This window comes from Hippocampus bargibanti, linkage group LG16, assembly GCF_051943395.1.
Source record: "Hippocampus bargibanti isolate YZ-2025 linkage group LG16, ASM5194339v1, whole genome shotgun sequence".
NCBI classification, from domain to species: domain Eukaryota; kingdom Metazoa; phylum Chordata; class Actinopteri; order Syngnathiformes; family Syngnathidae; genus Hippocampus; species Hippocampus bargibanti.
The window spans coordinates 4,203,303-4,230,671 of NC_142749.1; the positions used below are offsets into that span (position 1 = coordinate 4,203,303).

At 40.5% G+C, this 27,369-nt stretch overlaps 2 protein-coding genes across 3 annotated transcripts in view; both read right to left on the reverse strand.

Annotated features, from left to right (window-relative positions):
• Window positions 1-10,007, reverse strand: part of pcp4a (Purkinje cell protein 4a) — a 41,345-nt gene extending 31,338 nt beyond the window's left edge. For both annotated transcript variants that reach the window (XM_089016317.1, XM_089016318.1), the window contains exon 1: window positions 9,211-10,007. In XM_089016317.1, coding sequence (XP_088872443.1) covers window positions 9,211-9,219 — 9 coding nt within the window. In that variant the 5' untranslated portion in view covers window positions 9,220-10,007. The remainder of the gene's footprint in view (window positions 1-9,210) is intronic.
• Window positions 10,008-10,147: 140 nt separating this feature from the next.
• On the reverse strand, window positions 10,148-25,896 carry igsf5a (immunoglobulin superfamily, member 5a). Its single transcript, XM_089016316.1, has 9 exons — window positions 25,740-25,896; window positions 25,113-25,171; window positions 18,308-18,637; window positions 13,306-13,596; window positions 11,517-11,636; window positions 11,319-11,343; window positions 10,842-10,939; window positions 10,646-10,701; window positions 10,148-10,305 (listed from the first exon to the last, which is right to left on the reverse strand). The coding sequence occupies exons 2-9, from the start codon at window positions 25,156-25,158 to the stop codon at window positions 10,210-10,212; spliced, it is 1,062 nt and encodes a 353-aa protein (XP_088872442.1). The 5' UTR covers window positions 25,159-25,171; window positions 25,740-25,896; the 3' UTR covers window positions 10,148-10,209.
• Window positions 25,897-27,369: the final 1,473 nt, after the last annotated feature.

Sequence of the window (27,369 nt, forward strand, 5' to 3'; positions counted from 1 at the left end):
TTAATGGACATATTAGAAAGAATCATGGCAGTTGACATTTTTGACCTGCTCTGGGCCAGATGAAATGATGTGGTGGGTGCCAGATTTTGCCCCCCGGCCTTGAGTTTGACACCAGTGCTTTGGGTCAGAGTGCTTGGAAAAATGATAGAATTGTAATGAATCCGTCGATGAAAAGGTTTCATCGACGGAACGACAGTATAACCCCATCATCTGTAAGGTCATCTGTACTTCTTTGAAGGTGTCGGACATTTCGCTTCTTATCCAAGATGCCCTATTTGCCTTGGTATCACCTCATCAGCATAACTAATCCTATGTTGCCTAAGCAGGCCAGTCATCAGTCAGGACAATAGAAGCAATCAGTGGAGCCGCAGGGCGTATACTCGTCAGCGAACAAAATATATATATATATATATATATATATATATATATATATATATATATATATATATGTATGTATATATATATATATATATATATATATATATATATATATATATATATATATATATATATATATATATATATATATATATATATATATATATATATATATATACAGTAAAGTCTCGTTATATCGATATCGGATATATCGATAGTCCCGGTTATATCGATATTATTTCTATGCACGCGCGGAGAAAATTAGATGCAGATAGGGTAGGATATATCGATGGTCCCGGTTATATCGATATTTTTTCGGACTCCCTTGAATATCGATATAACGAGACTTTACTGTATATATATATATATATATATATATATATATATATATATATATATATATATATATATATATATATATATATATATATATATACATACATATAGGGCCAGATATACCAGCAGAATTTTTGTTCACTGACGAAGCCTCTTGTTTTAGAAGGGTAACATCCGACACCTTAAAAGAAATACAGATGACGGCTGAAGAAACCTTTTCATCGATGGACCACTCCTGTACGACTGAGAGCTTACACAGACGCATTGTAGTTCCGTGTATGACAAACAAAAGAAATTCTAATTATATGTGTTGGAGAGATGCAAGGCTTTATCTTGTTAACTATTTAAATCGCCTTTAACCTCAGCTGAAGGGCACAAAACTATTATGGCAACTCCTCAAAAGAATTTGAACTACAATGGCCAACTTCACTTTGCATTATACCTCAGGTACTTTGACTTAAAATATTATTCTCCATATATTTCTTGCCAAGCTGCAAATTCTACTTTTGTTCAGTCTTGTTTGACCAAACATGAAGAAATGTCCAGTTCTGAGAGTTTTAGTCATACACAGAAATGTAACTGATGATTACTATTGTTTTTGTGTGTTGCGCATCTCTGTTCAGATAAAATGGAGATTATTTTTGTCTTCAAGTGAATGAAGTATCAAAGGTGAGCCAAATATAGGACGCAATAATATCAGGAATTCGTTGTTTCAAAGTAAAATTGTCTTTCTTCATGTGGGCATCAGATGATGGCTATTTGGTTTTTCCATCATGATATTGTTTTGCAATATTTAAAATATACAGTAGTCGTCCAGCACTTCTACGACTACGACTGAGTGAGGATTATAAAAATGGTTTATGGAAATATTCATTGATTCAAAATGTGATTCACATTTCTTGTGGTGCGAACACGGATTGAGTGAAGAAGGGGACATTTGCATTTAAATTCAAAAGATTTCAGACCCAGTAGAGTGAATATCAATTTAGATGATTGTCATGGCCACTCTTGCTTGCCATCTTCCATGTTAAGGTGCGCTTGCTCAAATGCGTCTAAATCAGATTAATTAGCCAAATATTTAGAGCAGACAAAATGATGCACCTGATAAATAGCATTACTGTAATAGTGATATTTATGAATAAATATGGAGGATCATTATATTTGAATAAATAAAAAAGAGATTACCAAACAACAACCTTAGGTCTTAAAGAGAGCAAGTTGAAAAAGGAGATTTTGTCAGACTAAGCTTCTCAGGCAGGTCACTCTGAACTTTTTTTTAATCTTCATTTTGGAGCAGGCAATTGAGACCAATAGATTTTTAATCTCATGTTTAGAATAGGACACATTTCGGTTGAGACAAGGTGAAAAGATGTGTGATGTAATCAGAAAACACACTTGTGCATTTCCATCATGTCCAGTTCATTTGGCCGTTAGTGTCCCGAATTTATTCGGGAATTGAAAAGCATGACGTGGACCACCACTCACAAATTTATTCGGGTTTTGGTTTTTCTTGCGAGGGGGTTCCGATAGAGTGCTGGTCAGACCTCTGACACTGCATTGAATTTTTAAATATAATATTTAAATATAAGTTAAATATTCTGTGTGTCCTGCAATTTGAATGAAAATGACAACAACCTTGGCACTGGAGTGGAACCATTTTTAGTGGTAGAGGCTAATTACAGACAAATATAAAATTATGTGTACTGTCCAAAGTAATGTGTATTTTGGCCAAAGCAGTTATTTTCCTTGAGTCTGCTCAAAGTTGCGTCGCTACAGGCAGCTAGCCCAACAAATAGATGATATTACTTTCATGAATAATTACGTCTTTCCATAGATTTTGTTCTCATTGCCACAAGCGACTTAGAATATGAAAACATTTGATAAACAGCAGTGTTTGGTTCCTCTTGAGGATTCAAACTGTAATTAATTTGATTTATGTCTCAGTCTGGGTTGCAATTGATTATTTATAGTCATATGTCAGAGGGTGAGGGATACAAGTAAAGGTCTGAGAGTCCATGGCATGGAGACAAGTTGCATGGTACTGCTTTCATTTCAATGTAGCCTTTTGAATATTTTAAATGACATAAAATACTCTCACACTGTCTTGCTGCTCGATGCTTAACTTTAACCCTTTCATGGAACCTTGTAAGCGGGTCACATGTTAACACATGCTGTCCACTGTAGTAACAGCTGTCCCTGAAAAGGTTAAAATGTTGTCAACTCTATAAAAACCCATAAAAACTGTAATCATCTGAACATCTGGAGCATGAGACTGCGTCAACAGAGCGAACGAGCGAGCGTGTGGCGTTGTTGGGTTGTGGACTATTTTTGGTTCTCCTGGTAGTTCATGCTCCCCAGAGAGCTATAGCATGCTGCACTCAGGATATATTAACATTTAACTAGGAGACAGCAAAAGTGGGTCACAGACAGCTCATCCTAGCACAGTTACAACCCTTCAGCAGCCTCTCCGTCACGAGACTGCACAAGAAGGATGACAATGTGAGTGGCAGTCTCTGATTCCTGCTATTGGACTGACTGAACATCTCTATTTGAGAGAGTACAAGAAACAGTTCCATTGTGGATTTTATTTACAGTGTACAATTTTGATCTTTTAGATATAGGCCCAAAATGCTGGAAAAAATACAGAGGGTTGTGTAAGGAAGGGCATCCAATGAAAAAGATTGGCCAAAACTATCATGCAGATCAAACCTCTGAAAATGGAGGAGACTGATTTGCTGTGGCGACCCCTTGAAGGGAAACGCCAAAAAAAAGAAGAAGCTACAAAGGCATTTTACAGATTTAGGTGAAAGTTCCGGCATCAAGAGCAGGGCACAAAAAGAATTTAGAAAATAATTTGCACTGCAAATCACAGTGGACCATAAACCACACTTCTTCTCAATTGTAAAAGTCCCAAATGCCTTGAAGTAGATTTGCATGCTTCAGTATTGGGAAAAAATATATTCCATTGCGCATTCTCTAAAACAGAAACAAATCCTTCACAATTGTGGCAAAACTTTGTCACTATAAATTAACCATTTTAATATTGGAATTAGCTCTTTTTCCCCCAGTGGACTATTTGCTCAGGTTTGTCTGTCCTTTCTTTTACATGAAGTTGACTGGGAGCACAAGGGCCTTAATGGCAGTTTAGGTGGATTACAGATTATTGTTGTTCTCTATTCATCGTTTGAAGAGGGATTAAGGTCGCTCTCCAGAGAGAATCACAGCGAATCACAAATATATCGGATTATATTCTGATCACCATATACAACATTGAATTTTTAAAATTATCCCTTTGGTATCAGACCACCGTGAATTTATCCATGTTAAAGCAGCAAAAACCAAAACTCCATCCACAGCCACTTTGCCCAATCTCATTTTATTGGCCCCTTTTTCACGGATCAGCAACTTCTAAGACTCTTATCTAGTTAATTTAATGTATAGGGCTCGAGTCTACTTTGTCTGATGAAACAAACCTTGGGCAACACTCTCAACATAATTAAAGTAGGCAGCAGATAAATATAGCTGAGGTCACTCAGATGTTGATCCGTTGATTATAGGGCATCAGTAAAAGAGGGCTAAAAATAATTGGGGAGGTGGTTTTATCAAAGTGACAGTTTATGTACCACATTCATAATATACCTTGCGATGAGCATTAATTCAAGTACGGTGAGACCTCAGCTTACGAACACCTTATCTTACGAACTTTTCATCTTACGAAGGTCAAATTTATGAAAATGAAACCTTGAAATACACACTATTTTCATGATACACACCCACAACGGCTGACCTTCGGATCTGGCGGAGTGATCTTCGATGGAAGCACACGACCAAACAGCACTCCAGCCAGCGCTACTTTCCACACCCCCTCTCGTTGAATGCACACGTCGATCGCCTCCTTGGAGCTTTTTGCTGATAATTTTACTATTATGGGACCAAAAAAAACCCCACCAAAGGCTCGTCTTCAGCCCAAGAAGACACACAATAAAATCACAGTCGCTGAGAAGAAGGAGATAATTGAAAAACACGAACGAGGTGTGCGTTTGTGTGATTTAGTGGCCGAGCACGGCTATGCTAAGTCAACCATTGCTACCATGGAACAGAGAAGCCATCAAAGGTGCGTCTGTTGCAAAAGGTGTTTCCGTGCTCTCAAAGCGACGGTCTCGGGCAATCGAAGAAGTTGAAAAACAGCTATCCGGCGACAGCGTGAGTAAAGCTATTTTATGCAAGAAAGCATGGCTAATTCACGCCAATATTGCCATGCGCCAACCTAGAAGTTCGGCACTTATTGAGGATTTTAAAGCCAGCAACGGATGGTTCGAGAACATCTGAGGGCGAGGAAAAGGAGATGGCTGCAGCATCAAGTGAGCTCATAAAGACCATGTTGGCAAAGTGGAATGATGTGCAGGCTTTTACCGAACAGTTCTATCCGGAAAAGACTGTGGCTATGACAATCATCAACATGATGAACGATAATGTGATGCCTGAGCTTTGTAAGACCTTACAAGTCAGAAAGCAACAGGTGTCAATTAAGAGGTTTTTAATCAGCAAACATGATGAGGAGTCTCCAAAGAAGCAAAGAAGAGAAGCCACACCAGAGGTTAAGTTACCAACAGTCCCTATGGAAGGTGACTCCTTCCATAAGCCATCAACGACCATCAAAAAGGTAAATAAAACTTTATTTTACAGCACTGTTTATGTCTTTAATTACAGTCCTCAGGTAATCTGCCTCTCTTTCCAAACGGCAATTCCCTTTGACCTTGCGAAAACCCACAAGGACCCGTGGAGAACATGCAAACTCCACACAGGGAGGCCGGAACGGGTCTTGAACTCACAACCTCTGCACTGTGAATCTGGTGTGCTAACCACTTGGTTACCGGGTCGCCTCACATCATTCCGTATCAAATATTCGCTACAATAGAAAAAGCGTCACACGCACAGGTACGTGCTTTATTCAGGTAAGCCTTTCAGGGCCAGTTATTATTCTTCAGATAGATTATTTCACTGACACAAGGAGGTTAAAATGTTTTAAAATCTGACTGCAACAAAAATATGAATACAGTAAAGTCTCGTTATATCGATATTCAAGGGAGTCCGAAAAAATATCGATATAACCAGGACTATCGATATATCCGATCCTGCGCCGAACTGCATTAAACAAAAGCCGCCAAAAGAGGGCAGCCAAGCGCCATATAAGAAACGGAGCTGGCCATTAGCTCCCTTTTTTTTTGGGTGAGAGATGTTCCCCCAAAGTTGCCTCAAAATGGCACATATAATTCTTTAATGATTGTAAACATGTATGCTTTAATCTTCAGAACTACAGTGTATTTGAAACATATTCATAACTGGATGTGTAACAAGAAAGCATATTATCCGAATCTGAAGCCATTGTTTGGATTCACAAGCAATGCAAGACGTCTTGGCGTGAAGTAATTTTTATTTGCATTTGAATAAAAAGTGACATCGGCTGTCCTTTAATACACAGTATGGAATGTTAATAATTTTCAAAATCATCGCGCTTCAGCAGACAAAACAAGAAACATTGTTGCAAAAAACGATTGCATTCATATACAGTACAGTGGGCATGTACATAACACAACAGGGAAACTGCAACGCTTACATCTTACTGTATTATGTATACAATTTAAAAAAGTCATCAATCTTCTTCTGCTTCCCATTTGTACCTTTTAACACAAACACTTCAATCTCGTCTGCTACACACGAGCTAGCGTCTGAAAATGAAAATGGCTCTGCTACACGGGTGCTGGGCACGTAATCAAGTCACCTGACCAAGTCGACCAATGGCGCGACTGATGGCGTGACACGTAACCAAGACACGTGACCAAGTTGACCAATGGCGCGACCGATGGCGTGTCACGTGACAAAGTCACACGGCCAAGTCGACCAATAGCGCGACCGATGGCGGCTCATGTGACCAAGTCGACCAATGGCGTGACCGATGGCGGCTCACGTAACAAGACACGTGACCAAGTTGACCAATGGCGCGACGGATATATCGATATAAACAACAAAAATGGCCAGCGGGGGATGAATAGGAGCACCGTAATAACCGGATTATCTTAATAACCGGGTATCGTACTAAACGGTACTAATTATACATAAAAAGACTAGAAATGTGCAAGGGAAATGAAAATAGTATCGTAATAAGCGGTACTATCGATATAACCGATATCGATATAACGAGACTTTACTGTAGTTAATACTGTACGTAGATATGATCACTCAACATGGTCAGTGTTTTTAGTAACTGTGTTAAAAGTCCTGTGATTGGCTGCCAAACTGTACCGGGTGTACCCCGCCAACTACTGTGTTTTCCTATGTATAAATCGCACCGGAGTATAAGGCACAACCCCAATTAATGGTGTAGTCTCAAAGTTTTTCCATATATAAGACATACTGGACTATAAGGCACATCTTCAATGAATGAAAAATGTTTTCCAAATATAATATATAAATACATAAATGTTTTCCAAATATAAGGCACACCACATTATAAGGCGCTACAGTAGAGGTTGGGGTTCGACACTACTTCTACATGGGCAAATGGAGTCGGTGGCTGCTAACAGTAGTTGCGAGACCTGTTGTGGCTCAATAATACTTTATATATAAGGCGCAGGGTCATCTTTTAAAGAAAATGAAGGCTTTTGGATGCGCTTAATACACCCAAAATACGGTAATCCGACGATGGCCGTATATAGGCTGGTATGCCTGTGATCCACGTGAGGATAAGTGGTTCGGATAATGGATGGAAAAATGGAAGTCCCACAGGTGTCATGATCTGGTTGGCGACCAACGGGTGGCGGTGTCGGCCCCGCCTGCACCTGCATAGGTGCTGGTCGTCCCGATCAGTGGCGGACTGCCACGTTCGGATTGGCGACCAACGGGTAGCGACGTCAGCCCTGATCTCACCTTAATCAGTGACACTTAAAAGGACTCCCGGCAGGACCATCCGGTGTCGGTTCATTGTTTGTTGCATGCTTTGTCTGCAATCCCATGCATTGTATGCTGTGCATGTGTTTGTTTAACCATGGCGGATTTTTACACTTGGTTTTCTTTTGATACTTTGTATTTTTTTCTGTTCAGATGATTTTGATGTTTTACTTTTTGCTCCTGCTGACCTTTATTTTAATACAATTTGTCAAACAACCTCCTGCTCCTTCCTGCCTGCTTTTTGGGATCCGCACCCGCCATCACCACCTTGCAAAACGTGACAACAGGATATGTGTCAAGAGCCACCTTCTTGGTGTGGTTTGAATATTCTCCGGTTTTCGTGAACTTATTGAAATGACTCATCCAAGTGACAGGATGCTGAGATGAACCAAATGATGCAGTGCTGCCAGTACACCATCCAGAATGTTTTTTCCGCTGCATTTAGCGCCAAAGCAGAATGCCAAAGTGGAGTCACGTTGAGGCATCTTATGCCTTCAAGTAGTCATGCACTTGCTCTCACGTTTCCATATGTCATTCATTAATTTGTACTAATGTCACAAATGTCTAGTTCATCGGTGTTGAACTCCTTTCAGCTGCACGCCAATTTGGACTTATGTCTTCCCTCAGAGGGCTGTTATGACAGGGAAACAACAAAATTATTACTTGTACACAACAAAATTAATATATTACTAGTTTTTAGATCAGTCAAGACAGTTATAGTAATTTGTTCAATTATTATTCAAGTGAGTGTAAACAAAGTAAGAAAATTATTGTGAAACCTCAACATTATTTATTACACATGACAATTTCATATTTCGGACCAGATTTTAGCAAGTTAATGCATATGGTATACTTTTATGGGCCCGGCGGGCCGGATCTGTCTGTTTGAGACCTGTGGTCTCGTCACAGCAGTACTCTGTCAGCTGGACAGTAAAAGTCAGTACAAGAAAATTGTTGTTTCAGTAGAAGTGATATGAGACATAGGAGCCACAACAGTTCGAAACACCTGCCCCATTTGATACAATACAATAGATATTGATTTATACAGCGCTGTAACAACAGCTGAAGCTGTAACAATGCGGTTAACATGGAAAATTATAAAATACAGGAAATAAAGCTGTCACAAAGATAGTAGGAAGCACCAGTGAGTAAAACTAAGATTAAGTCTGAGTCATGCTGACATTTGATGACCAAAATGGGAAACTGCATCACATATAGTTTCATAATGTGCATTGGTCTATGATCATGTATTTTACACGGAGATTTTACGTTTGTTTGTTATTTTGTTTGTTCTTTTTTCACTCGGGTTTTTCACGCAGGTCAGGTTTAAAAATCACAACAGAACATGACCACATCAATTTCTATTGTAACAACAACTAGCACTTGACCATCACCATCATTAAAATGAATCCTAAATGTGTTTTCGGTAAATTGGTTCGTCGTTAACTAAACAAAAAGTTCTGGAATGAATATCATGGTTTTTTTTGCGTGGAAAATGCATAGAAAAACTGTTGTTCTTGCTGTTGTTGTTTTTTCGGGGAAACATACCTCACTCATGGCTCGCAGTGTGCGTGGGTCGAGTTGGTAGCGTCCCCTGATTCCTCCAACTAAGAATCCTCTTTTAAGGGCTGCTCTCTCAGAGATGTTGTCTTTTATACGGGACGTGTGAGTATTTTTTCCATCCTCCTCACGAGAATCCACCGGTCTGATAAGTGAGTCTCTAGCGCTTCGCTGTGGACCAACGGTCAATTACATGCCTCGTACTTTGCCGTGAGGCAAATTCACAATGTTTTCTAATGGCAAAAATAAACTTAAGCCACTTCGATGCAAGTTGCTTGTTTTCTTCAGTTTAGGCAATTTACCTAATTAGAAAAACCTACAAGTATGTCTACAATATATGAGGCTTCACTACACTAAAGCTAGCTAACCCAGAAATGCAGCAAGCTTTTTTCGAGAAAAAAAAATAGTTGTCCACTGCCGGCATACCGGTAAATGTATACGTTGTCCCCGTATTTTATACGTTTTTTTTCTAATCATTTCAAATAATGTACGGTCTACTACAACTTTTATACGGGGAAGATTTGTGAGCCTATTTTACAAAGGCAATTTTGGCTCAAATCCAGTTCGTCTCAACTGCTGGGAGCCAATGACAATGCTGCCGTCGATCGCTACTATTATCACCGCAAACCAGCAAAAGTAATCCTCAATCGTATATATTTTTTATCGCTGCGTACGTACAATTTTACTAGTTGGTATTATAGCATTATTAATATGAAAAGCATTAGTGACAGCCGATCATCAGACCAGAGTAAACACAGGGAAAGTGAAAGTTAGTGGATGCTCATATAAATAAAGCTATATACGGTACCTATAAAAATATTTGATATAATGTATTTTTTACATGAGTAAATCGTTTTTCCACATAATTTCTGGTAGTTCATTAATTTAGTGATTAGTTCATTAATTCAGTGAGAGCCCTCTAAAGTCCAGGAGAACAGCTGGAAGTTTAATTGTTATGGTATTGGTGGTTCAAGGTGCTCATTGTTTTTACACAGTCGTAGCATGTCTGTGTTTTCTAAAGCCTTCATTCGCAAAGCTGTAGCCAGTTCCATTTTCAGTGTTGTTATAATCAGCATCAGTCATCTAAAAAAAAAAAAAAAATTAGATAGATGGATGGATGAAGAAAAAAATATTTAAAAAAAGAGGCACCGTTCACATAAATCGAAACGTCACAATGCTTAAAGGTCTGATCATCATGTGTAAAAATCATAATGAAAAACAATTTGACAACCAGTGACACTTTGCTCTCCAAACAACCCATGTTCTGTTCACAATGTTGCAAAGCCGTTCACTTGAAATTCAAATTTTAACTTGTTACAGTAGCTGATATTTATGAACACTCTGATCCAAGTTGAGGACATGTGCTCGTTGCAATGCTGCATCAAGTGTGCACCAGTTATTCTTGCGGAACAAACATACCTACCTCAAAAAAATCGGAGCAAGTTGAAGCATTGTCTGTCAAGTCACTTGGAATGACACCTACAAACCAGTAGAGAGAGTAAAGTTGGCGGTGTGCTTGAGCTGTGTCGCGCAATGACAAATGTTACATTTTAAATTTATTTTACTGTTAATGATGTGTATAGGGTTTGGCTGGGTTGTTGTATAATTACCAATCTTACTTTTTTGACCATCTGTCACATAAACTGCATTGACTTGACCATGTTTCTGTGCAGGTGGTCTCAGTCCACTCAACTGGCTTTGTGTCCTCAATCTTTTCCTACAGAAATGGGAGAAGATATGTCACTACAGTAATTGTGCAACTTTATAATGCAGTCTGAAACCATCACAGCAAGTATCATCAAAATTCTTGTCACATTTGAAAAAAAGAAGAGAAGAAATTGAGTTTTCAGAATGGGGTAGATTTGGATTGGATTGGATTTGTCTTTATTAGTCTCGCAGTGGAGAAATTTGAATTTGAGGTACAGATGCAGAAATTGGAATACATGACAACAGTAACGGAAACAATGAAGCAAGTATGTGTAAAAAACGCTAATATAAAAAAATGATTTTTTTGTTTTTAATCTTTATGGCCTTTCAATATTGTAGTATCTGTGGTATTCCATCTACTGTACAGTCACGGTAGAACGGCTCCTTACGTCATTTCAGCTTGGTAGTTGGGTTCTGCAATGAAATATCAATATTATGTATATCATGATATTATACTTAATATTTCATCATGATCAAGTGCGTATTTTTATCATTTCCTGGTTTGTAGAAAACTATACTGTTAATAGTGTTGTGATCAGCAACTAATCAAATTGCATTTTCATGATATATTTGGATTTTGGAAATACCTTTTTCTCTCCGGCGTTTGTAGCAAAACACCACCCCATAGATGAGAAGAAATAGCAGAGCAAACCCTCCAAAAGAGCAAACCACGGCTATCAGGATGGTCCAGTCTGGAGGCTTTGGCACTGTCAAAGGAATTGAATTAACACTAAAACAGACGTATGGCTATGAGGTCATTATTTTATAAAGAAAGGGACGTGTTGATGTCACAGTAGCTATCAAAAGTATGTCAGCAATTTCAATTGTCATTTCCATATACATTACTGTACATCAAGTTAGCTGGAGACACACTTGGCCGTCAATCACCTACCTCATCATATAGTGTGTTAGTTAGCTTGGAGATATTTTGAATCAGAATAAGAATCATCTTTATTGCCAAGTATGTAGAACACACAAGGAATTTGTCTCCGGTAGAACACACTGCATTAGTATCATCATGTCTTGCATATGAGCTCTTAAAGGGATTTCACGCAGCTCAATGAATCTTCGCAGTGTCAGTAGCCTGAGACTGTGATGCAACCATCACATGCGTGACAAGGCACACTTAAAAAGCCTCCAGTTTTCTCAAAAGCCAACAGTGAGGCTTATAATCCAATACATACAGCATATACAGTACTGTATATGGGTCAATATACTGATTTCTTGGATGTAGTATCTTAACTCTCGCGTGTAAGAAAATAATCCGTTTTAAATTAGTATCTTAACTCATTCACTGCCATTCCCGAATTTATTCGGGAAGTGAAAAGTGTGACGTTGAGCGCCATTCCCGAATTTGTTCGGGTTTTGTTTTTTCTCCCGGGCAGTGCTGATAAATCTGGTCAGACCTCTGGCAATGTTTTTCCCTTCCACGAGGTGGAAGCTTTTGCCTTTTGTCTATGTTAGCGCTTTTTTTACCGCTTCAGCTGTTGTTAAATAATAATAATAATAGTTTATTTCAAGCGCCTTTCAAAGCTCTCAAGGACACTTTACAGTCACAGACAAGCATAAAATAATAAATAAAATAAAATTATGAATAGAATACAATAAATAAAATACAATTATAAATAGAAATAGAGCTACACAGATAATGCTATTTTAAATAGGTGGGTTTTGAGATGGGATTTGAAGAGAATTGATTTTATGAATGTTGGGAGGAAGTGAGTTCCAGTTTGGAGACAGAGCAGCTGAAAGCTCTGTCCCTCATCATGCTGAGCCAGGCAGGGGGGGTCACACAGAGGTGGAGGAAGAGGATCTGAAGGATCGAGAGGGAATAGAAATTTGAAGGTCAGATAGGTATGGGGGGGCTAAAGCGCTATATAAATCAATATGTACTTATTGTATTGTATTTGTATTTTGTACAGCCACCCCCATTTCAAGCTCAGATAACTCCAGACCCATATAACGTAGGAATTAACTATTTTTTCTGATTAAAGAAGAGAGTCTAAGGTTTCCTAAGCGGCATTGATTGTTTATGCAGTTCTAAAACTCAATATTCTGTGGGTCCAGCAATTTGAGTGAAAATGATAAAAACCTTGGCACTGGAGTCGACACATTTTTACACATTGTCTGGCAGTGAATGATTTAAATGCTCTGTAAAACGCTTCGTTGCCACTGCATCGGTTGTTCATCTAAATAAAGTTGTGTTAATTTGTATTGAACTCTATTCCCTTTGGCGTATCTCCATCTGGTGGATGAATAATACAGTTGCAGGCAGGGCTTTGTATCGATATGGCAGTATTGTATTGTATTCCCTTTATAAGTACTACATTGAACTGACCTGAGAAAACATTTAAGCTTGGTGGAAGAATTTCTTACCAACCACTAGATGGACTAAGCTGGATAGTGGCTTTGTTAGTGTCGGCAGCATCGCCAAACATTCCACGGTCGAATTTCGGACAGCTTTAAACCTGAGGACACTTGTGGAGTTATAAGAATCTCCGTGAGGTACGTGAGTACTGTTGTACAGGCTGCTATCCACTGCACCACCATTCAGGTTCCAGGTGACAACGGGGCTTGGGAACCAAGCTGATGTCAGACAGTTGAAATCCACCTCTTCATCTTGGGTCACCTTCCTGTCACCTTCCTTGATCTGGACTGGACCACTCTCTAATCGACAGGAACAGAAGAGATTAAAACACATTTAGGCTCCATTCACCCTACAAAGGTACCGTATGTACAGGATTTTCCGGTTTATAAGAAACAACCCCAATGAATAGTGTATTTTCAAACCTTTTCCATATATAAGGCGCACCAGACTATAAGGTGCACCTTCAATGAATGAAAAATGTTTTCCAAATATAATATATAAATACATAAATGTTTTCCAAATATAAGGCACACCACATGATAAGGCGCTGCAGTAGAGGCTGGGGTTACGCACCACTTCTTCTACAGGGGGAATGGTATCGATTGCTGCTGAGAGTAGTTGCAAGACCTGCTGTGGCTCAATAATACTTCACATATAATGCACACCTGTGTATAAGGCGCAGGGTCATCTTTTGAAGAAAATCAAGGCTTTTGGGTGCACCTTATACACCGGAAAATACAGTACTCTGGTCCTATGAGACATATGTCTTGTAAATATTCAAAAACAGTCTTTTTCATTTTGAATGAATTATTTTTTTGGAAAACATGATACAAGTTGTTTTATTTATTTATATATTTCAAATTGCTGAGACACTTACACACTCAATGAAGTTAGCCAGAAGTGGAGCGCATCGTGTAAGACATAAACCCCCAATGTTGGAACTTGGAACTTGCTTGGCTATAACTTATAAATAATTACACTTGCTTTCAACTACCAAAAGATCATCTACCATCTACATCACGTGTGATAGCATAATTTACCCCCCACTGTTTTCTTGCCTGCTGGTAGGGTTGTTGCAGTAAATGTGTGTGTGAATTTCCTCATCCATGGCTTTTGCCCATTCTTGAGAATAATTTGATCTCATTGCCTCTGCATATGTTTGCGGAACACCACACACAGCTCCGTAACAGTAGTCTACTGTAGCGTGTGCCCCATCATTATCGCTATACTCAATCACAAAATCATCAAAGTGACTAGGTTTCTTTCTTTCCCTAGTAGGATCCCTTCTATTTTCAGGTTCATCATTTCTGTCACTTTGTTGTGTGAGGTTATGTTCATTTGGCCTAATCTCTGTGACTGCACTTTCGCGTGCATTCCTGTCTTGTATACATGACTCTTGGGCTCTCTTATTCTTAATCTCATGCCATATGTGTTTTCATCTGTTTCATTTATCTGTGTATCTTTCTCAATATGTAAATAGTACAACTTTCCATACACTGTATACCATATTTTGTCCCACCTTTCGTAATCAGTGAATTTTTACTTTCTTTAAATATCACTGTTGCCCCGTTGGTGGTTGCTTTCTTTCAGACAAAATGTCTTGGGGGTATGAAGGAACGTATAAAGCGTCTTTCAGTGTTGCTTTATGTCTTTGTCCTTTGATGTCTTTCAAAGTGATCTCAGCATCTCCCCTTTTATGTGCGACTCCGCTGCATTGTGTGCCATCCGCCAGCTCCACGCGGTCTCTTTCCGGTCTGAACGTGCTGTCGAAATTCTTGAACATGGTCACGTCGGTGATGATATGCGAAGTGGCTCCTGTGTCCACCATCAATGCTCACTCTCGGATGTCGCGACCCAACTGCTCCCTGGATCTGGTCTTGCTGTCCCTCATCTTGAGCACGATGTCGGTGTCGCCATCTTCTGACGCTTTACTGCCGTCATCTTGTCTGTCCTTGTCCTTACGCCGGCACATGGCATCTTTGTTTGTCTTGCTTTTGCAATGACTGCACCATGTCTTCTGTCGACATTCTCTTGCTTTGTGGCCTTTGATACCACACTTGAAACACACTATGCTTGTGCTTGGAGTTGGTTTTGGTGGTTTGTCGTTCTGTGTCTTCATCACACTGTCCCCTGACTCAGTGTTCAATTTCTCAGTGGCTTCAAAACTCCGTAGCTTAGTCTTGAAATCTGCAAACTTGATTTCATCATTTGAATGCGCCACATGTATTGTGAACAGCTTGACATTTGCTGGTAGTCCTTTTAATACCATGGCAACAAGTAGTCCATCTCCCAAAGTTTCACCCGCATTTCGAAGTGCTGTGATGGCGGTTTCGGCTTCGATGATATAGTCTGTAACACTTTCATCGCTCCTCTTTTGAAGCGACGTGAGCGTGGTGTACAGATTTATTATCCGTGGTTTTCCTTTCCCGGCATAATATTCTCTCAATATCTTCAAAGACTTTCTTCCATCATCAGGTGCATCTCTCATTATTAGTGAGAGGCTCTTGTCATCAAGCATATTTATCAATTCGGCGTACGCATATGCATTTTTCTCTGCATCCGTAGCCATTTCGGAACTTGTTTCCGGCTCGCTTAGCACGGTCTTCTTTAGTCCCAATAAATGAAAATATCCGGGCATTTTTGTTTCCCATATCTCGTACTTATCTTCATCTCCGTCGAATGCCAGTCGAAGGTGCCTGCTTGCCCTTCCTTGATCCATCTTGACTTGACCGCTGTTTAGCCGGTTAGCGATAGCCTTGTTTGCTCACCGCTCTTTCAAGTCTGGATACACTTTTGGCTTCACTTTATCTCCCAAACCTCTCCTGGGCCCATAACCTGTTGAGATTTTCAGCGCTTTCGCGATGCATTTGGGAGAATAAAGAGTCGAGATGGTCCTCTTGTTTAGATCATACAAGTAGGATATTTATTTGCCGGAGCACAGAGAGCAGCCGCTGCGCTCATCGTCGTACGAGAAGTCACTCACATACACATAAACTGGCTTTTATCGCTGTCAAGTCACGTGATGCCGCGTAGTGACTAGGTTGCCAGATCAGCTCAGTATTACAGCATTACACAAAATGAGGATACAATGTAACTTTCTTAACATGGAGTATGAAATATTTTTATCACACTCTCGTGTGTTATCTGTATAAATAAATTTTGAACCCTTGTTCATATTATTGTGTCTTAAAGGACAACCGACGTCGCTTTTTTTGTTTTTTAACTGACATCAGAAAAACGTTTTATAGCATCTAAAAAATTCCATAGGCTGATAGATTCCTTTCATGGAGCTTGGACTCCCTCTGCTGGCGGCTTTTGGATGTAACATCAAGGTTTTCAAATAAACAGTACAGCAAAATACATTGACATGATGAAGGACTGCTACAATGTGTCTTTTTGTCGGTCAGGGGGGGGGGGGGGGGGGGTCATTTCATGACGTAACGTGAGGACTCGTCACCAACTCAAAAACAAGACTTCCTGAATGTTCAGCGCGAGTCTTAAAACGTAAAATATAGCTATATGTGATGGAATCTTTGTAAAATACACTCATTAGAAGTCATTTGAAGCCATTTTACAAATTATGGACACAACTTGTCCGGAGACATCAGTTGTCCTTTAACTTAAAATACTTTATTTTAACCTTTTCCTGCACCATGTAGCCTGATACGGTGATATTATGTGCAGTGTTAACCGCTGTCCCAGAGGCCGGGAACCTTTTTGACTAAGAGAGCCATAAAAGTAAAATATTTAGAAATGTTTTTCAGTGGGAGCCATACGCACGCACGTGCGGCCACTTTAACAAAATGTCAGAATGTATTATTTAAAATAACTTTGTGAGAACATGCACCATTAATATGAATAGTTTTCCCTTTCTCATGATTGGGAAAAAAAATCCAGCCAAACGATCGGAATGAAAATCAACTTACCTGGTCCATTGGCAAAGTCAGTGCTAGCTAGCCTGCACACGGCTTCATTAGCTTGCACGCTTCCTTTCTGCCGTCTCTGGCAGAAGTATATTGATGCTAACGTAAGCATGGGGCTTGTCAAAGTGCCACTAACATTCCGCTGTTTAATGCATGGTATTGTTTCATTGCAAATTAGAATCAGAACCTTTTCTCTCCACAAAGGAGAATCCTTCTGTCACGTTCCGGCGGCGACAGTTGCAGCTGACGAGCGGGAACGTTGGGGATAGGTGGTGGATCGCCAAACAGGACAGAGGCGTAAGTGCAGGCAACCGATTTATTAACAGAAATAATGACGAAACAAACAACGTTAGTGGGCGAGCGGCGGCAATCCACCCAACCACACTAACTAACAAAATGAAAAGGCACACGAGGGTGCAAAAACAGCCTACGACGCGAGGCAACAAAATACATGCGATCGTGGCTAGAATGATATCCTCGGGCGAAGCAACTATGTACTGAATATACATTCAAGGTACTGGCAAAGCGTGACGCGAAGTATCTTCCGACGCTGGGTAAGTGCCAGCGTCGGGTTTAAATGTCCCGCAGTCAGTAATGAGGGAATTGACAGCAGCTGGCGAACGGCGGGAGCGGAGGCTCCGCCCCGCTGTCAACTCGCTCATGACACCTTCGGTCCATTCGCCCTGAAGTGTATGATACTCGTTTTTTTTTTTGTTTTTTTTTACGTCAGGCTCATTTAAAAGGGGGCATTTACCTGTTTCAACATGAACGGCCAGCTTAGGTGAACATCATCCAATCAAAATTGCACTTACCGCCAACTGCAGCCCAAACAGGACATGAACAGCGAAAAGAGCGAGATTATGTATTTACGGTCGTTTTATCGGCGAGCCGGTTGCAATCATCAAAAGAGCCATATATGGCTCGCGAGCTACAGGTTCCCTACCCCTGCACTAGCGTGTTAAAGCTGACAGTCAACACCAAAAAATACTCTCAAAATACCTCGTACAGATATGGGCACTGTTTTTTTTTTCTACAAATTGAATTTGAAGTGATTTGCATAGAAAAGATGTTCGAGAATCGACAGTACCTTGTACATGGAGCTGTGCTGACTTTGAGCCAAAGTCGCCTTGCACTGTGCAGATGACTGGCCCAGCCTCCCTGCGGGAGGCGTTGTGAATGGTGAACACGACGCAACTGGTGTCCTCGGCGGAGCAGAAGTCGGCAGAAAACTGCTCAGAGGACGAAGATATGCTACCGCTTCTCGGAACGGTGAGGACCAGAAAACCTCGGACATTCCATGTCATGACTTCCCACATTTCCTGCACCGTGGCATTGAATTGAGCAGCTGAGCCTTTTAGAACAGTCGAAACAGGAGGCTCCACGTGTAACTGTCCCATCGCTGAAGAAACAATGACACCTGGCAAAGCATGAACAATAAATTAGCTGAAGAGTTCAGGAAATAAAATATGATACTGCAACACGATACTACGCTGTCGCACCCGCAGAAAAACCTAAAGGCGCTTATAAATGAAATGTAGTATTATTATTATTTTGTTTTTAGATATATCTATATATCTAACCTACATAATATGTAATAATACAACAGTACTGTATTGGATTGGATTTACCTTTATTAGTCTCACAGTGGAGCAATTTACATTTCACAGCAGCAAAGTTATGAAAGGAAGAGGAAACGTCTGTGTAAGCTCTCAGTAGTACAGGAGTGGTCCATCGATGAGAAGGTTTCTTCAGCCGTCATCTGTACAAAATTTGAAGGTTTCGGACGTTTCGCCTCCTATCCAAGAGGCTTCGTCAGTGAACTAAAGTCTGACTGGTCGTATCGGCCCTATTTATATATCCCTAATGTCCAAACATGGTGGCGCCGGACACAGCTATGATAGGTCCCTACTCTCAGCGTGGGGGGAGCAGACGACCACTCCCTGTGGCCCCACTGATTGTTCCTACATTCCTGACTAACGACTGGCCTATTTGCCCCACTCCCACCGGTATCACCTCATCAGCATTATGAATGTTGCCTAACCCGTTTTGCCTAAGCTAGCTATTGTATGAACGATACAAATTGAACCACACCCCACCAGACCGGTTTAATGAAGGATTTTGTTGTTTTATAAGAATCGCTTCTTTTACCCCCCTTTCAAACCATCTATGTTCTTTCGCTAAGCTTTTAACCTCATTGTCGTCAAATGAGTGGTTGCTAGCTTTTAGGTGCAAATCTACTGCCGATTGAGGCCCACTTGTATTATCCCTGCGATGTTGATAAAGTCTTTTTTTGAGAATTTGTTGAGTTCTGTTTTTAGCGCTCTGTCCTCTTTTATAATTACTTTACAATCCAAGAAGGCAGTTTACTTTACAATCCAGATGTGATCAGATGTGGGGTTGGGACAGATGTAAAGAGAGAAGTCACATCGTATGATCAGAATCAGAATCAGAATACCTTTATTCGTCCCACAATGGGGAAATTTGCAGTCCACAGCAGCAATTGAAAAGGGATGGAGTTGGGGTGGGGTGAAAGGATAGAAAACAAGATATTCTAAGCATAACAAAATAAAAATGTGAACTGTATACTGTGCAAATGTAAATGTGCAAAACCGTTCCATAAGAGAAAACAAACTGTACATAGTGCAGAATCAAGAAATGCATTTTGATATATTGCAACAACCCATATTTACAAGTATCCAGTTTTTTTTTCCTTTTTCTTTTTTTCACATGTGATCATTGAGAATTGTGAAGCCAGACAGCAGTCAGTAGGAGCGAGCGGCGGTACCTCTCCTTCTTGCAGCGCGGGTGTAATAGTCTCTGGCTAAAGGAGCTACCCAGTGCTGTCAGGGTGGGAAGGAGGGGGTGGGAGGGGCTGTGTCCGTCTGTTGCCCACCTCCTCCAGAGAGTCCAGCGAGCAGCCCACGACAGAACTGGCCCGCTTGATGCCAAAGTTTCCAGGTTCCAATATGAGGTCTTTGATCCTCTCTACAAACCCTGTGGTGTTCTCTACGTGATATTCTGTGTTTAACACAGAATATCATGCCATCTACCAATTATTGGAAATCTGCCTTAATACTACGTATTTTCAATTTCAGGAGAAATTTTATAAACAAATTCATGGTTGTGCTATGGGCTCACCAGTTAAACCCATCGTGGCTAATCTGTACATGGAAGAGATGGAGAAACAGGCCCTCACATTCTTCCCGGGGACAAAACCTAGTCACTGGTTTAGATATGTGGATGATACTTTTGTCATAATTAAAAAACAAGAAATTCAATCCTTCACAGATCACCTCAACTCTGTAGACATCAACATTAAATTTACTCGTGAGGACATTAAAGAGAACCAACTAGCCTTCTTGGATTTTAAAGTAATTATAAAAGAGGACAGAGCGCTAAAAACTGAAGTCTTTAGGAAGGCTACGCACACTGACCAATACTTACTTTTTGACTCTAACCACCCTTTACAACACAAACTAGGAGTTATCAGAACCCTCCAACAACTCTCAAGTACACTTTTCGGTCATGGTGTAACATGAAATAGGCTTCTGATTGGCTGCCGGTGACGAGTATGCAAATTGCCAAACGTTTGGCAATTTGCATACTCGGCACCTGCAGCCAATCAGAAGCCGGTTTCGAGCTTCGGACTACACCCTGACTGAAAAGTGTACTTGAGAGTTTTGAAAGCCACTTATAAAGATGAGTCCATGTGGCTGTGAGCAAACAATGCAATGCTAACATTGCATTTTGCACCATGATGACAAACAACTACTGGAACAAAGTCTTCAGCAAGGGATATTTACCATATTTTAAGCAAGGGAACATTTGTGGCAAACATAGTTTTTGTTTTGTGATTAGTAGTCTTATTGTGTTAGAATTTGTGAAAAATGGGGCAGGCAACTACATGTTGTACTCCATGTTGAGCATGTTCGGAAGAATATAAATAAAACTTGCTATATTTTATGTTTTTTTTTACATTAGTAATTTATTTTACAGATCATTTTACCTTATTTTCAGGAGTAAATTAATTCAAGCAACAAACAACCTGAAGAGCCATTTGGAAGCTGAAAGAGCCAGATCTTTTTGGTGAGCTGAGCCAAAAGAACCGACTTTCTAAAAAGAGCTGGAATTCCCATGACCAGGAAAGAGGTAATCACTTACATGTTGCTACACGGATGAATATTAAATTACCCTCCCAGTCTTCACAGCACGGACATCAGACAATGACATATTTGCAGAAAATTATTCATAAATGTTTTATAAAATTTTACACTTTCAAAAAGTGACATTGGATAATTTCTCACGGCACACCAGGGGGACACAAGTCTGCCGCGGCACAGTGATTGAAAATCCCTGATCTAGATAACATGCCTTATGTATTAAATTTACTTAAAGTTAAAAAAATACAGGAAGAATGGAGAGAGTAAGAAAGTGATAGATCAACTTTGGCTCAACTTTCCATCGCTCAAAACAATCAAAATGAACCCATGACTTCCTGAGGCTGCTAAAGAAGCATGGCCTGCCACAGGAGGTGCTGCAACATTTCTACACGGCTGTCATCGAATCCATCCTGTGTTCTTCCATCACCGTTTGGTTCGGAGCCGCCACAAAAATGGACAAAATCCGACTTCAACGGACAGTTAGGACGGCGGAAAAAATCATTGGCACCGCCCTACCCACTCTCGAGGACTTGCACACTGCAAGAATCCAAACTAGGGCGCGGAAAATCCTACTGGACCCTCCGCACCCTGCCCACCACCTTTTCCAGCTACTCCCCTCAGGCAGGCGCTACCGATCCATGCGCACCAAATCCAGCAGACATTTAAACAGCTTATTCCCCCAAGCCATTAACTCTTTGAACTCTTTCAACAGTACGCTGACGAAGCCTCTTGGATAGGAGGCGAAACGTCCGAAACCTTCACTTTTGTACAGATGACGGCTGAAGAAACCTTTTCATCTTTCAACAGTAGCCAAAATGGAACTGTATAGTGCCACTTAGCAGTTTTTTTGACAACGATACTAGTGCAGCGTGTTCTACCGGAAACAAATTCCTTGTGTGTTCTACATACTTGGCAATAAAGATGATTCTGATTCTGATTTTGATTCTGATTCTAATGACTGCACTGTTGTAGTTAGTGCTTTAAGCAAGGGAACATTTGTGTAGCCTTAGAACATGTTTGCTCAAGGTATGTAAATACAGTGCATCGTGCTTGTGCACACGTGTGTGTGCATGTATGTACGTGCGTGCTTGTGTGCGTGTAGGTGTACGTGTGTGTGTGCGTGTGCGTGTGCGTGTGTGTGTGTGTGTGTGTGTGTGTGTGTGTATGTGTGCGTGTGTGTGTGTGCGTGCGCGCGTGTGTGCGTGTGTGTGTGTGTCCATGCGTGTGTGTGTGTATGCGTGTGTGTGTGTGTGTGTGTGTGTGTGTGTGTGTGTGTGTGTGTGTGTGTGTGTGTGTGTGTGTGTGTGTGTGTGTGTGTGTGTGTGCATTTTTTTTTCCGAACCGAAACTCAAACATCTATTAAATATCAGGACCATTAGATTACATGTCCAATGATTTTTTTTGGGGGGGATGGGGTGTTCACCTTCCATTGTTCAGATTGCATGTTCTCCTCCTGACTAGGTATTTTTTCTGGGTTCTCTGGTTTGCTCCCACATTAAAAAAACTGCAGGATAGATGACTTGATCCCTTTATTAAACTGTCCATAAGTTTATTGTGAATATGAATGGTTGTTTCAAGGTGCCCCCCGCCCATTGGTGGGCCGTCAGAGCCAGCAAGCCCTTCTCTGCTGACCTAAAAGTATCTGAATCACAGACTATATTTTTTATCCATGCATTGTTCTTAAATAATTCTAAATTGTCTTTCAGCTTCCTTTCATTGCATTTCCCCTGTTGTTTTTTTTTTGTATTTAAGCATTTAACCAATCACATTTCATCCATCATTTGTCACCAGGGTCAAAAATCTATCTGGACGCCCTCACAATCAGTTCTGAAGGCCCTGGAGCATAAAATAAGTGTCGATGAAACTGTTTCTTTAACCAATCAGATTTCGAATTGGCAACCCAAGGCCTGCTGGAAGGTGCTGGAAACGTCAGAATGTTCGCAAACTATGATTGGCTAGTCACACGACTGGCTATCACTAGCTGCTAGCGATAAGAGCACACTGGCCAGAGCCCGCACAATGAATCTGTCGCGAGCTGCAGAAGCAAATATATTTTTGTGTTGATTTAATTGTGGTTTTTCCAACCCACAATGGCAAGGAGGAGAAGAAATGTGTTTGGTTGCAGACATACTGTTAAACCCATTTTCAAGATGAACTTTTAAAGAATAGATGGACATCATTAAGAAAGGTTGGACAGCTCCGATGCTAGCAAAAATAGCAAATAATATTGCAATTTTACGAAGTTACAGTACAAATTTGAACAGTTTAATGACAATATTTCTTAAGTTTCTTCAAATCACAAGTTATTTTCTGGCCAACGGCACCCTCCAATGGTTTGATTCGGACGGAGCACTATCAAAGACCTAGGAGTGACGAACATGGCCTGCCACTGCCCCCGCCTATGACCTGAATACAGCTGGGATAGGCTAACAGCATGTCCCGCGACCATTGTTTGGGTAAGCGGATCAGAAAATGTATAGGTTTCGGTTGTTTATTCTATTCTTATGCCAGATGAATGTGCAGAAGAAATGTGTACTCAAAGCGACCCCTGATTTTCAAACAATCCCCATGGCTGGAATGGGCAACATCGTTTGTCATGTTATCATTCAAAGGAAACAATTAACAATTCTGGATAAAAGAGCTGCAAAAACCTGTTTAACCAGGTGTCTTTTTGATAAAAAGGAATCGCCCTGCTTATGGAATGCAATCTAGTTTTGAGTGATGCAGGGTTTATATGATGAATGAAACAAATGCCGTAAGCATTTGCTGTAGGGCACAAGTGTTAAACTCAAGGTTCCATGGACTCTTTATTTGGTCCACCAAGCAAAGAAAATGTCTATGTCATATTTTTTCTTTATTTTATCAGATTTACAAGGAGTATTAGTTTGTACGATGTTTGTCGTTTCAGGATCAGGGACCAATCCCAGCTCTGAATAGCAAAACTCCATGAGTAATTGATGCTCTCCGAAGACGTTTTAAGATTGCTTATAAAGCCCAATGATGGTGGCAAAACACTACAGGAAGCTGTTCAACTGACTTCAACATAGTTCGCTGGCACCACCATGCCAAACGTTGCTGCCAAAGCAATATTTTTCAGATTAGATATCAAACTTGAAACTGAAAACAAAATAGTTAGTTTTCCAATAAGTTCCCCAAATATATGTCTATGTGCTGTCTAGCTGTCTATGTGGCTATCTATTAATTTTATTTGCTATCTATTAGTCTATTAGCTAGTTAGCTAGCTTTCTATCTATTTAAGTTACTTTGGGGTTGAGTGAACGCTGGTGCCGCTGCTCACCCACAGAAAAAAGTATCCTGTGACTGTAAAGTGACCTTGAGAGTTTTGAAAGGCGCTCAGAAATCATTAATTATTATTATTATTATTATATTATTATTATTATTATTATTATTATGTATTTTTGCAACATTGTGGCCCATGACAAAAAGAGGTGTCCAACTCATTTTTGTCATAGACCACATTTTAATTTAGGTTTGCCTTGGAAGCCCATTATAAATTTTGGGAAACCATACAAATGTTGAATCATCACCTCCACATATGACATATGGATCACACAAAAAAATTGATGAATACCTACTTATAAAACCAGAATGTGAAGAATAATGACTGTTATTTTCATGAATGTTATTCACAGATCCAAAACAGTTACTCAACTGTCCAATTGTTTTAAAATTTCACAAGATGACATCAAATGTAATTGCCCTCAAACATACCTCCAGTAGCACAGAGTATTAGCCAGATGCACAAATCGACTTCCATTTTTTTATTCAGCCTGAAAAATGCAAATAGAAATAATGTGAAAGATGGAAATATATGGAACTATATTATCAGTTGAAGTATAAAATACTATAGTGACAGTGTGAAAAATAAATTACAAAAACTACGCATGTTTTCATAATTGAAGTATTTCCACCCAAACTGTGAAATTGACTTTTTTTCAGGTGATAAACCTGCTTAAGCTGGAATTCATTCTGTACACATAACATCTACTCTTGGTTACATAAATGATCTCTGTGGAGAGACAAAAATGAAGCTCCGAATTATTCTAAATGTGCTTTAGTTGATGAGAGGGTATCTTTTATCAGGAAATAACAATGTCGATGCTCCAAATTATCATCATGCGTCATACTATGCTAGTTAAAATGTTACCAGTATCATTTCGGATGGCTCTACTTCATGGTAGAGTAAGTGTTTGTCCTAATGTCTGAAAACAGACTTGAGTATTGTCTCTGACAAAATTTCCATCAAGAAGATATTCACTCAATGAAGAGATTTTCAATTTAAAAAAAGGAACCTTTTAATCTTTTAACTGCACCTCTGTATCTCCAATGAACACTTACCTTTTGATCGGTCCTTCTGGAGTGTGTCATGGAGCTAAGCTTCATTTCCAAAAACACCAACAGGTGAGCTTGTCGCAACAGATCATTCTACCGGGTCCAAGGGTCACTGGCCATTGAAACCCAGCCCTTATTTCTCCACTGTGACTGCAAACTACTGAAGTGCTCTGCTGCCGTCAGACTGTGGGTGTGAGGATAGCATTTCAGAACAGGCAGGCGAGGTCACATGCTCGATCAAGAGCCTGATTACGTATACGTAGATACTCTGAGTTAATTTGGGTACATAACTTGATGCAGTGACTGTCATTAAACTACATTTAACCAATCATGCTTCAAAAGTTGATGACGTGTTGTAAAATTGACCAGCACTACTGTGTACAACACGGATGTCAATGTCAAGGCCCGGGTGCCAAATCTGGCCCACGACATAATTTTATTTGGCCAGTCAAAATTTCAAATTGTCGTATGTAAATCAGAATAACAGAAACAGAAAAAACTATACACAGTAAAGTCTTGTTATATCGATATCGGTTATATCGATAGTCCCGCTTATTACGATACTATTTCTATGCACGCATGGAGAAAATTACATGCGCGCAGGGTCGGATATATCGATAGTCCCGGTTATATCGACATTTTTCGGACTCCCGAGAATATCGATATAACGAGACTTTACTGTATATACAGTAAAGTCTCGTTATATCGATATCGGATATATCGATAGTCCCGGTTATATCGATACTATTTCTATGCACACACGGAGAAAATTACATGCAAACAGGGTCGGATATATCGATAGTCCCGGTTATATCGATATTTTTTCGGACTCCCTTGAATATCGATATAACGAGACTTTACTGTATATATATATATATATGTGTGTGTGTGTGTGTGTGTAGAGTTTGCATGTTCTCCCCGGACCGGCGTGTGTTTTCTCCGGGTCCTCCGGTTTCCTCCCACACTCCAAAAACATGCATGGCAGGCAGATTGACCACTCCAAATTGTCCCTAGGTGTGAGTGTGAGAGTGACTGTTGTATGTCTTTGTGTGCCCTGCGATTGGTGTGACGATCGCTCGAGTGCTAGGAGGCAGACCTCGAGCGACGGGCTTTTGGTGTTAGGGAAGGACCCGAAATACACGGCGTGACAGGCTTGGATGGATAAAGAGTCTTTACTGGAAACAGCATCAAATAATAACAAACAGGGATGAGTGAAGGAAGATAACTGAATGATAGCAGACCTGGCAACACGGACGTGGAAATGGCAATGACCAAAAATACTCCGACGGAGACGGTAGTGAGCACGAGACAGATATAGTCAGAAGGCACCATCAGTGAAATGACAATCAGCTGTGGGAACCCAGGTGTACGATGATTGGAGGGGCCGTCTCCCAGGATTGGCGGAGGAGGTGACAGGAGGGGCGGGGCGCGCCCCGGATGGCAACGAGATGTGACAGTGCCCCCCCCTCAAGGGACGCCTCTCGGCGGCCCCCCAGGCTTGGATGGGTGAGCCGCATGGAACGCCCGGGTGAGGGATGGGTCGAGGATCCAGGCCCGTGGGACCCATTGACGTTCCTCAGGTCCATAGCCCTCCCAGTCGACCAGGTACTGCACTCCTCTGCCCCTGCGCCTGGAG